General features: G+C 38.5%; 1 protein-coding gene across 10 annotated transcripts in view; it reads left to right on the forward strand.

Moving 5' to 3' along the window:
- The window catches only part of LOC105463701 (mediator complex subunit 12L), a 338,063-nt gene that overhangs the window by 34,576 nt on the left and 291,421 nt on the right, over positions 1-12,066 (forward strand). For 7 of the 10 annotated variants that reach the window (XM_071091105.1, XM_071091100.1, XM_071091102.1 and 4 more), the window contains exons 4-6: positions 2,694-2,885; positions 4,240-4,272; positions 7,728-7,887. In XM_071091105.1, coding sequence (XP_070947206.1) covers positions 2,694-2,885; positions 4,240-4,272; positions 7,728-7,887 — 385 coding nt within the window. The remainder of the gene's footprint in view (positions 1-2,693; positions 2,886-4,239; positions 4,273-7,727; positions 7,888-12,066) is intronic. The other 3 variants (XM_071091103.1, XM_024787306.2, XM_071091101.1) reach the window with 1 other exon arrangement.

Raw genomic sequence — 12,066 nt, forward strand, 5'->3', positions numbered from 1 at the left:
GTGGGCACCCGTAATCCCAGCTACTCTGAGAGGATGAGGCAGGAGAATCTCTTGAACCCAGGAGGCAGCGGTTGCAGTGAGCCAAAATCACGCCAGTGCCTTCTAGTCTAGATAACAGAGTGAGACTCTGTCTCAAAAAAAAAAAAAAAAAAAAAACCCCAAAACTAAACAAAAAACACCTTACCTCTTGTACCTTGTTTGCAGGAGTACACAATTGTATAAACCTTTTAGAGGGCAATTTGGCAACGCTTATTAAAATTGCAGAATTATAACAGTCTGAATTCTGGAAGTCTATCCTAAAGCTCTAGCTATGTATGAAATAACAAATGTGAAAGGCTACTCATTTTAGTGTGATTTGTAATAGCAAAATTTTGGAACAAATGCTGTCCATTAATGGTAACTTGATTAAATGTATATCCAGACAGTACATTGTTATGTGTCTATAAAAATGACGAGGCTTTCTGTGTACAGATAAGGAAGGGTCTCAGACATTTACTAAGTGTGCATAATGAGTTATATATACAAGGAAGAGAAAAATAATAGATGCGTGTTTACTCTCCTGTATCCACATAAGGCAACAATGGAAGGACACATAAGAAATGAATCAAATTGTTTACTTGGAGGTAGGCATTGGGACTTGGGAATGAGGTGGCTCTTTGCTTTTTATTGTATTTATGGATTGATTTCTGAATAATATGTATTGCTATGGCAATTAAATGTTATAATCATGTTTTGACCTTTTTTGGAGCCCTAATGTATATTTTCTAGTGTTTTGCTTTCTTGGGAATTTTGACTTTGTTAACAGTAGGCATTTGTTTACAAGGGCTTGTTAGCAGGAATTAATATATACACATGCAGTCACTGTTCCATTGCTGTCATTAAGTATATAGGAGAATATAATTATAAAATAGATTGCTCAGACTACTTTTTTCATTTTTAGAGCTCTGTTTATTATTATTAAATACTTAAACATAATTACAAATAAGAGACCTCTAGAATATATAGCAATCTGCAGCCGGAGGTGTTTTGTGCTCTTGGTGCAAAGACCAAATATCAATTGAGAAATTTAAAATTAACCAGTTGGCTGCTACTGGCTGCTTGTTTCCAAACAGCTGGTTCTGCTACATTTTTGCACTTAATTTATTCACTGTTTGGACATCCTGCAAATATTTGCTTTAAAATAAATCACAAACTGCGGTGAAGTTCTTTGCATAAAAAAAAGACAGACTCCTTTTCTACTTATTCTAATTTTTATTATTGTATTACATTAACACACTAAAACCGGACTTCTTGTCATTACACCAATCACAAAGATCAAAGAACGTCAGGCTTTTCACCCTATAGATGAACTTGGCTAATGGCTTAGAACTGTGTTTCAACCTGTGGACTAATTGTTTATTGACTCATTAGTTAAGGTGGTGATTCTTATTTTGCTTCATCAGGGTAAGTATTTTATTTTAGTCATGGTTGCCACTGTTTGCTAACTTCATTGGGGGTATTTATCAGAAATTAACTGCATCATCTTATTAAAGAACTCCCAGAGTCTGAAATGTGATGCTTTGATAGGATTCTTGAAAAAATTCCAACAGATTTTTTATAGATTGACTGAATTTTTTTTTTTTTTTTGGAGATGGAGTCTCACTCTGTCATCCAGGCTGGAGTATAGTGGTGTGATCTTGGCTCACTGCAACCTCTGGCTCCCGGGTTCAAGTGATTCTCATGCCTCAGCCTCCCGAGGAACTGGGATTATAGGCGCATGTCAGGCTAATTTAGTTTTTTTTTTTTTTTTTTTTTTTTTTTAGAAGAAACGGGGTTTTATCATGTTGGCCAGGCTGGTCTCAAACTCTTAACCTCAGGTGATCCACCTGCCTTGGCTTCCCAAAGTGTTGTGATTACAGGTGTGAGCCACCACACCCAGTGAGATTCACTAAATTTTTAGCTATTACTTTGTTCTCTGCCTTCTTGTTAGTTCTTTCCTGTTCCTTTCTTTTTTCCTTGTCCATCTTTTAATTTGGTTAATATGAAAACGATACAGTAATTCATAGTAGCTTTCTTTGCCACTTTGCGTCATTCAGAGCAGGTAATACTAGCTTTTTCTTGAAACATTTGTAGTTGTGAAATTGGCAGCCTAATAAAAAAATGTTGAATACCAAATTTAATTGAACCTTTTGTAATTTGCCATTTAAATAAATTAAATTTCTCTAGATTCTTTGTTTAAAAGCATTGAGTGTAAATACCGAGTTTCCTTTCCAAAAATAAGTGCTATTAAGATGAAACAAGAAAAAGAATGATTACTGAGTGATTACTAGGCTTTCTTCTCTCAGAGAAGGCATTCTCTCCTGACGGGTGTGTAGTATTAGAAAGGAGAAAGAGCAGCTGAAGGATTAAAGCAGAACCCATTGTACTGAAATTTATTCAGGATGTAATTAATTTCATCTTAGCAGAGATTTCCAAAGGCCCCCCTCGCCCCCCTCTGCCAAACTACTTGTGAATAGTGGTATAAAGGTGCTGTGTATCATAGTTAGTGTAAGGAAATCACATCTCTTGGCTTCAAAGACTTAAATTCCCAATTTAATTTCTGATGGGCTGTATGAAGATTTTCAGTTGAAACAATAAAGATAAAATACTAATGTACAGTACTAAGCTACTTGCTTATTTTCTTAACTTTCCCTTTTTTTCTCTTCTTTCCACAGATTGGAGCTTATTTTAGCAGCATATTAGCTGAGAAACTGAAGCTTAACACTTTCCAGGACACGGGAAAGAAGAAACCACAAGTTAATGCTAAAGATAATTATTGGCTGGTTACTGCTCGATCCCAGAGTGCAATTCATAGTTGGTTTTCTGACTTAGCAGGAAATAAGCCGCTTTCTATTTTGGCAAAAAAGGTATCAAATATTTCTTACATTGTTTTAGTTATGGTCTTACAATCAGCTGTTTGGGATGATGTTCAAGTATATTTTTGTTTTTCCCAATTCTTTTTGAGACTGCAAGCCCAATGGCAGGTTTGTGGTACCAGGTGGGTGCCACCCCATGCTGTTTTCCCCTTTTGTTTGATTGCATGTGGTGCCTAGGACATCTATAAATCCCTAAACATTCCACATATCAAGCTGTTTATGTGGATTTTAGGTAGACAAGATTTTAAAATCGAGAACAGACAAGAAGACTGCATTTAAAAAAAAATTACATTTCCAGTTTTCTTAGGCCAAGATGTCCAAGATTTGTTAAAAAGATTCTTGCTTTGAGGTTATTTTCTTGTCTTTAAAAGTACCCATCCAAATGCTTCAAGCTGTCTCCTTCCTACCAAGCGAGATAAAGATTGTGATTCTATGTGTGCTTGTTCTTTGAAAAATTTTTAGAACAAAATGGGCAGGTTTATTCATAGCTTCTAGCTTTTTTTATAGGGGAGGGGATGTGGGAGGTTCTTTTAAAATCTTTGCCTTTGGTCATTTTCCTCAAGTGGGAAATAATACACAGATTCAACAGTCTCGTGGTCCAAACAATATAAGATACCTCTTGAAATTTATATAAGAAACTAGATACCTTGCTCATAGTCCTGATCTCTGATTTCTTGCACAACTTTGAAATAATCCCAGGGATCTTTTCTTATCTCTCCTAAGGCCCTTTAGTGTTAGTAGTGCCTGTCTTCTGTTCTTAGTGTTAAGTTTTCCTTATCAGCTTGGTACAGGCCCAGTTTATAGAGGAGCTCTTTTGTATATTTGCCTATTTTCCAAAGCAGCTCTTTGAAAATAGTGTCTGTAGCTTCCATTGGCTTTATTTTGCCTGAATGTCATAATGTTGTATTGCCTTGTGTAGATTTCAGTGGTGAAAGGCAACTGAAATCTTGAAAGAGTGTACAGTCAGCATAACCACCTCTTACCATTCAGTTAGTACCACTGTCTCAATCCAGGCTGAACCATGTATGACTTCTTTTCCAGTGGTGAATATTTACTTTGTGGTCCCACTGTGGCCTGTGAATTGTATCTGAAGGCCATATAAGTCATAGGGCATCCTTCAATATTTGATGGCTTTTGACTAACCGTTCATACTTTCCATGTTGCCAGCCTGACATCTTTCCATTTAGTTTTTCTTTTTTTCATAAGTTTTTACAGTGCATATTTGGGATTTGCTACTCTTGAGGAGTTGATGCCCTTGCTCTAGGGGAGTAGTGGTTTCTCCTCTTGTAGGAGGAAGATGAATCATGGTGCAGTGTATTAGCCATTATTCTTCTTTCTTTATTAGGAGCTGCCTCTGGCCAAGTCAGGTGTTCCTCAGGTAAGCCCTGATGTTAATTCTTTGTAAACTTGAAGATGTTTTCTTTGTAAAACAATTAAATATACTTTGAAATATTCATTTCTTGGGCATTTCAAGAATCCTTCCCCTTCCCTCCTCTGCATATCATCTTCTTGAGATGGTGAAATCTCTTTTAGAATGGGGTAAAGCAATGCATTCTCTGCATGTTCTTCATATTAGAGAGTTCAAATACTTCTTTAATTTTTGGTATTCATCTGTGCGATGGCTTAAGGTAGAAAGCCTGGGTTTACCTGCTAAGATCCTGAGTCATCTTTGAAATCTTATCTTGAGTTCATAATGGTTTCCTGTATGGATCATATTTCAGGACCTGGTTTTCTGCTACTGTGAAGCTTCACAGCGTGCCAAGGCTTTATCCACAGAGGCTTGTAAAGGACCTTTTAACTCAATCACAATTATAGATCGATTTGGAAAAATAGACTTCTGGCATCTAGGGATATTCTTCCAGGTCTTGAATAGTTCATTAACTCTCACCTGTTCCCTTCAGGTGACTTTGATTACTGTGGTCTGTGAAATTTTCTTTTGCGTTTACCCTTGCTTAGCAGAGGATGCAGTGATAATGTGCATCCAAGGAGAAAGGTGATAGGACACCCTTCTGTGGTTTGAAAACCAGCACATACTAGGTATCTTAATTTTCTTTCTGTACTTAGATGCAACTGTGGCTTGATTTAGAACCAGACAGCTGCCCTGTGATTGCCAAGTTTTAGCTGTCATTTAAAATCACATGTATTCTTTATTGAAAAACGTAATGCAACAAGGTGAGGAAGTCAATACTTTAGTCAATATAAACGTATTTATCTTTCTGAGTTGGCCCAACTGTAGATTTGACAAAATTATTAATATGTGTCTGGTTGGTCTGCTTTCTTAATTGAGTAACTTCTTTCACATACGTTCTTCTGAATTCCGAAGTCTTGAGTTGCATCAACCAATTCTCATGGGGTTCTGCTAGTGCGGACAGTGAGGTAGAGGTTTGCATTGTGCTGTTAACGTAAGATCTGTGCTGGGTTTTGTTTATTGTCTCATCTAAACATTTCACAAGTTCAGATGTTTTATTTTTTCCCCTCTGCCAATTGTAGTTCAAAGGAAATCCTTTAGGCATCTATGAAAGATAACTACTAGTAGTGACTCTTTTGGAGATGCTAACTTGCACTTGTTTATGTTTTAGGCCTTGATCTATATAACCTTTTGGCATGTCTGAATGAGAGACAGCCTCACCTTGACAATGAAAATTTAACTCACTGACACCACACTGTACGTTCTGGTGAAAAGCAGCTACTCAGGTCTTGAACTGAATATTGAACTCTGTGCTTTTCCTGTCCCTGACTTAAATGATAGCCAGTATGCCAAGAGCCTTGTGCTCCATGAGAGATGTGCCTTGTAAGCCTCATTTTCAGGAAATGTTCCTGTTAAATTGTGTCTTTTTTGTCTAAAAGAGATACAATTTAGTATCTGGTCTGCAGAGAGGAAGCCTTCTGGCTTTGGCCTATGTGACTTTTATCTCCCGTTTAGTTGTGTTGGGTGCAGTGTAATCACCTCTGTCATGGGGTCTGTGTTCTGAAGTCAGCACCCAAGGCAGGAACTGTACATGACTAGTCTCTTCAGTTGCCCATGAAATATGTATGTGGATATACTGCAATTTTTTTTTTTTTTTGAGACATGGTCTCGCTGTATTGCTCAGAGTGGAGTGCAGTGGCATGATCTTGGCTCACTGCAACCTCTACCTCCCAGGCTCAAGCAATTCTCCCACTTCAGCCTCCTGAGTAGCTGGGACTACAGGTGTGTGCCACTGCACCTGCCTGATTTTTATATTTTTAGTAAGGTTTTGCCATGCTGCCCGGGCTGGTCTCAAACTGATAGGCTCAAGTGATCCACCTGCCTCTGCTTCCCAAAGTGCTGGTATTATAGTCCTGAGCCACCGTGCAGGGCCTATACGTTGCATCTTAATGTGCAACCCAGACAGCTTTTCCTTCAGCATTGGAAAACTTTATGGTTCTTTGGCAAGGCCAGGTGAAATAGTTTGCTTGTTTTTAAGGGCCACACACTGAAATAATTAGCTCTTAAAAAGACTTATTCTAGGATCACACTTTGTACCAAGTGTGTGAATAGTCAAATTTGTGACATATCAGTGCACAGATACCACTGTATGAGTGAGGATTTGGTTAAGAGAAAAATGCCATGCTGTGTGAATCAGTTAGCTGGTTTGAAGCCTTGATTTTCACAAAATCAAGTAAGAGTTTGGGACAGAGAGACCAGGGCTCTTGGTATTTATAGTAGTGTTGTTCCAGATCCTCTAAGAAAGGGTCACATCCATGGCCTGAAAGCACTTTGGTTGGCATGGAGAAATCCTTGGAACTGACAACAAAATAATCATTATAATTTTGATTCATGTAATTGTTTTGCTTTATCCTTTTAACTACCCTGTGAGGTGGACAGGGTTGATGTTAATAACACAGTTCATAAATGAGGATCCCAGGAGTGAAGGGCTTAGCCAAACAGGCTTCATTCAGGAGTGGAGTACAGAGGGGGTCATGGCTGGCGTGGAGCATGTCCTCGCCCCTCAGTCTCATTGCTCTCATCCTGCTGCATCATGGCTAATGTAGTCTTTGTTCACTGTTTTTCTTCCTTTATATTCATAAACTTGAATAGATGATATAGATGAATGGGCTATTCTTAGGATATTTATGAGGGATACTAGAAGAATGAATTAACTCTTTCAAACCATTCAGTGGTACATTGGGATACTAATTTGCTAAATAGTACCTTTGTGGTCTGGAAGACATAATTAACTGCCTCAAGTGCCTAATTTCAACCAGTAAATTAATTACCTAGCTATTTCTGGCTCAGTGTTTATTAGGCAGATACACTGATCCGTCATTGTAGCCTCTCTTTTAAATTTTGGACTAATGTCACTTTCAGAAGCTTTCTGGAAATTGTTACTCTTATGAAATGTTAATCAGAAAGCTTTGTACACACACAAAAAAGGTTCTGGATAAAATACAGAGTAGGAACAATTTTCACTTGGTCTGTCCCTTCCAATTTTGAGATAAATTCTTTGGAGGACTGTCATGAAATTATTTTTCCTTGCTCTTTTGATAAGATGAGTAGCTCTCAGCATCTGAGAATCTGAAAATCATTTATTTTTTTAAAAATAGAAAGCACAACTAATGAAACTTTTCTATTGTGCTAAACCTAGTTTTGGTTATTTTTTCTTAATGAAAATTGGCTTAAAATGTTCCTAAAAAAAAAAAAAAACCAAAAAAACAACTGCATGCGCTATTTGAAAATCCATCAAGGATATACTTTCTTAGAGCCAGCAGGTAACTTATAGCCTCTTTCTTTTGCTTCACCTTTATTTAGGTTTATCTAGTGATGAACACAGTATGTGATTATTATAAACATACTATGTTGTTTCTTTTTAGGTTCCTATCCTTAGTAAAAAAGAGGATGTTTTTGCATGTTTAGCTAAATATTCTGTGCCAATGGTTCGAGCAACGTGGTTGATCAAGATGACTTGTGCCTATTATTCTGCTATATCTGAAGCTAAAATTAAGAAACGTCAGGCTCCTGATCCGAATTTGGGTAAGTGAGAGAATACAATACATCTTACATTTCATTATTGATTTTGCAAGTAATTGTTGCCTGCACCCTCTGGACACAGCCCAGCATGGTGAGTGTTGAGAAGGTCTGTGGTGAGACTTGAGTCGCTCGGGTATGGATAGTTCACTCAGTCTCAGAATCCTGACTCCATTAGCAAGGGCTGTTGATCTTACTGCCAAAATATATCCTGAATCTGAACACTTTTCACCACCACAGCTATTAAAATGCTGGTTTAAGCCACCGACGTTTCTTGACTGGATAGAGTCGCAGCCTTTTAGCAGCTTTCTCTGCTGTTACTTTTGCACCTTACGTTCTATTCTCTGTATAACTACTGTACTAATCTCCAAGCCTAAATGATCTATTGTGTTTCTACTTATAAATTTACAGCAATTTCTTATTACAGTTGGAATACAGATCCAGATTCTTTACTGTGGCCAGTGAAGTCATCTCTGATCTGCCCCCATCCCTTCCTTTGATGTTCCAGCCACAGTGCCTTCCTTCTATCCTCCTAATATGCTGAGCTGAGCTCCTTCCCTTTTCAGGGATTCTGTGTTTCTTGTTTGTTGTACTTGGTTGGTCTTCTCTGGGATATTTGCGTGATTCTGTCTCTTCACTGCATCTTTGGCTTAAATGTCATTTCTGCAGGAGGCTTTCTCTGGCCATCTACCTAAATTGCATTCCCTCTCTTTATCTCCTCTCCCTCTACTTCTGGTTATGTTCTCACATGTTATTATTTTACTCAGTGTCCATCTCAATATCTGAAGTTATGTTTAAAATATTTGTATCTGTCACTCTGTGCCCAACTCACATGCACTAAAATGTAAGGCCCGTTAAGGGCAGGAATATCGGTCTTATTCTCACCAAGTCCCCAGTGTCCAGAATCATGCTGGCCATGGTCAGTATTTTGAGTCAGAGTCCCCACTGTGTTGGTTTCTGGACCGTGACTTCTTGAGGTGGTTCTAAAACATACTTTGTAGAAGATATGATGCTAAACCAGAAATGTACACAAAGAATTATGTATAAATATGACCATTTAGAGATTGAGTTTATAAATAATTCTTTATGAAATGAAAACAGCTTATGGTTTTGTAAGGGAGAGTCCAAACACAAATCTCTGAGGAGGAGGGACAGAAAGTGCAGACGTCTTCAGATGCCACGTGGTGCCCTGGATAAACGAGTTGGGGTATAAAGTGGTGGGGAGTGGTAGGGGCACCCTGATGGTGAGTGGAGCACACTCTAAAAGCATGAACACTTAAAATTAAAAACAGAAACATGGTCCGAATTCTGTGGCTGCCATCTTTGAGTTTGGCATCATCCTACACGTGTTAAAACAAATAAGCAAAAAGAAAGTGTATTTTAGAAAAGAAATGCCCAGAAATGCCCAGGAAAAAGTCCTGGAAGGTAGTAATCCACAAGTTAACATTGATGGCCTCTTAGTGTTGTTTTCACAGTGGTCTTCTATTATCTTTATATTTCTCTGAGTTTATTCCCCCCATCAGCATTTTATTTTATTTGAGGGAATACAAAAAAAGTGCCCCTTTTTATTACTAAAGTAATACATTTTCATTACCAAATTTTCAAGTGGTGCTGAAGTAGATTCAACATGATGTTCAAGTTTCTCTTCTCCCTTCTCCTCTGTTATCCTTTTTGAAGTTTCATTCAGCCTTCACACACACACATATTTCTTCATATATCTATATTGTGTGTGTGTGTGTGTGTGTGTGTGTGTGTGTGTGATCTCCACTGGATTAACTTATTTATTTATATATTTTTAGAGTTGGGGGTCTCAGTCATCCATGCTGGGGTGCAGTGACATGATCATAACTCACTGCTTCCTCAAACTTCTGGGCTCAAATGATCCTCCTGCCTCAGCCTCTCAAGTTGCTGGGACTATAGGCGTGTGTCACCATGCCTGACTAATTCTTTCATGTTTTGTAGAGACAGGGTCTCACTGTGTTGCCCAGGCTTTTTTTGAACTCCTGGGCTCAAGTGATCCTCTTAGCTGCACCACCCAGAGTGCTGGGATTACAGGGTGAGCCACTGCCCAGCCAGTCTCCATTGGATTTATTAATACTTCTCCCCAGGACCTGGATATCCAATTGCTTACTAGCTGCCTTCACTTTGATAACGTCTGAAGTGTCTGAATTGGCATCTGAAAGATAATGTATATCAAATCAAGGTCTTGATTTCTTGCCATCCTTGAACTTGTTCCTTCCTGACATTTCTTCTTAGTAAATGTTAGGTGTAGTTATTGGGTGGGTAAGGCAAGAGCCAAATGGTCATTCCTGGTATTTATCTTTCTCTCAAAACCCTGCATTCAGTCTGTCAACAATCCTGTCATCTTTACTTTCAAAATAAAACCAGAATCTGAAAATTTGGTCCTCTGTGTCCACTGCTGTTACTCTCTGGCCAAACCACCACCCGCTTTGCCTGTCTATTGCAGGGGTTTTAGCCAATCGTCTTGTTTTTGTTTTTGTTCCTTTAATGTCAGCTTTCCACTTTGTAGCCAGAATGATCCTGTTAGGGCAGAAATTACGCCACCCTTATGCCTAGAATTCTTGCCTGGCCCCTTGTCCCACTCAGATTGTGTAACTCAGCGACGCCAGTGACCTGCCTGCACATTCCAAACTCAGAGTCGTGCTGACCTGTGTGCGCGGCTCTTCCTTCACCTGTGAGGTGCACACGGGCCTGCTCCCTTGCTCGACTGTGGTCTCTGCCCAGACGCGCTTCCTAAGAGAAGCCTTCTCTGACCACTGCTGCCAAAATATCTCCCTGTTACTGTCTTCTGCTGCTGCTTTATTTTTCTTCATTGTTCTTAACACCACCTAATGTTATATTTTATATTAATTTTTGATCATCTGTCTCCATCCATTCCCAAGTACAACATAGGCTCCATGAAGAACTTTGCTAGATTTGTTCAGTGCTGAGTCTCTGAATACAGTACTTGGCATACACAAGGTGGTCAGTAATTTTGAAAATAAATAAATGAATAATTAGGCCTGAAACATTTATGTGTGTGTGTGTGTGTGTGTGTGTGTGTGATGTGATTACATATCTCTGCATCTGTATATGTATGTATTTAAAAAAATTTCTCCCAATTCATAATCCTTGAAACTTCCATTATCACCAGCTATAGCGGAGAGACTACTGCATTCCTTATGTTCTCTTCATATATATTTTTTTGGTAACATGTTCTTGTCAGCGTTTTTCTTGATGTTCAGTTTAATCTGATTTTGACTGCCACAAAAATGCAAAAAGGAAATGCAGGAATGATTTTTACAACTGAAACTTAAAACAATTTTAGAGCAAATAAGAGCTCAAGCCAGGCATGGTGGTTCATGCCTATAATCCCACCACTTTGGGAGACCAGGGCGTGAAGATCGCTTGAGCCCAGGAGTTTAAGACCAGTCTAGGCAACATAGTGAGTCTTTATCTCTCCAACCCTCCCCACCAAAAAAATTAGTAAGGTGTGGTGGTACACACCTGTATTCCCAAGCTACTCAGGAGGCTGAGGTGAGGGGATAGCTTTAGCCCAGGAAATTGAGGCTGCAGTGAGCTGGGGTTGTGCCACTGCACTCCAATCTGGGCAACAGAGTGAGACCCTATCCCTCAAAAAACAAACAAAAAAGCAAAAAACAGTCTGATAAATCTTGCTAATTTGGAAAGGTTATGTAATTTCTGGGAAATCCCAGATATGAGTATTTCACCAGGACCACATGGTTTCCCCTACTAAATGGAGGGAAGTATAGCTCCAGTTTCTACTTAAGAATGTTCTGGACTTGTTGGATTCATTAGTTTTACCATTAGTTTCCTTATCACTATGGCTGGTTGGACTTTTGTAGGGTTATTTTTCTCCCCACCAAAAAATTAAAACTTTTATTATTTGCATAACCCATAATGGATGGATTACTAGGTTTAGTCATTAGCTGTATTTTCTCTTCCTCCATAAGCCAAATAACATACGATTCTGTTTTTTGACCCGGTTGTTTTACAGTATGTTGCAGTTCATGGGTTTGTATGATTACTAATGTATATTTAAAATTGTGAATATTAAATCCATGAAGATCAAGTGCCTATAATAATATTTCTTATGTTAGAGTATCCAGCCTTTGAACTAAGACATGCCAAAGGCTAAAAAGAAAAATATTTTAAAAATGTATG

This window comes from Macaca nemestrina, chromosome 2 (genome assembly GCF_043159975.1).
Source record: "Macaca nemestrina isolate mMacNem1 chromosome 2, mMacNem.hap1, whole genome shotgun sequence".
Lineage (NCBI taxonomy): Eukaryota > Metazoa > Chordata > Mammalia > Primates > Cercopithecidae > Macaca > Macaca nemestrina.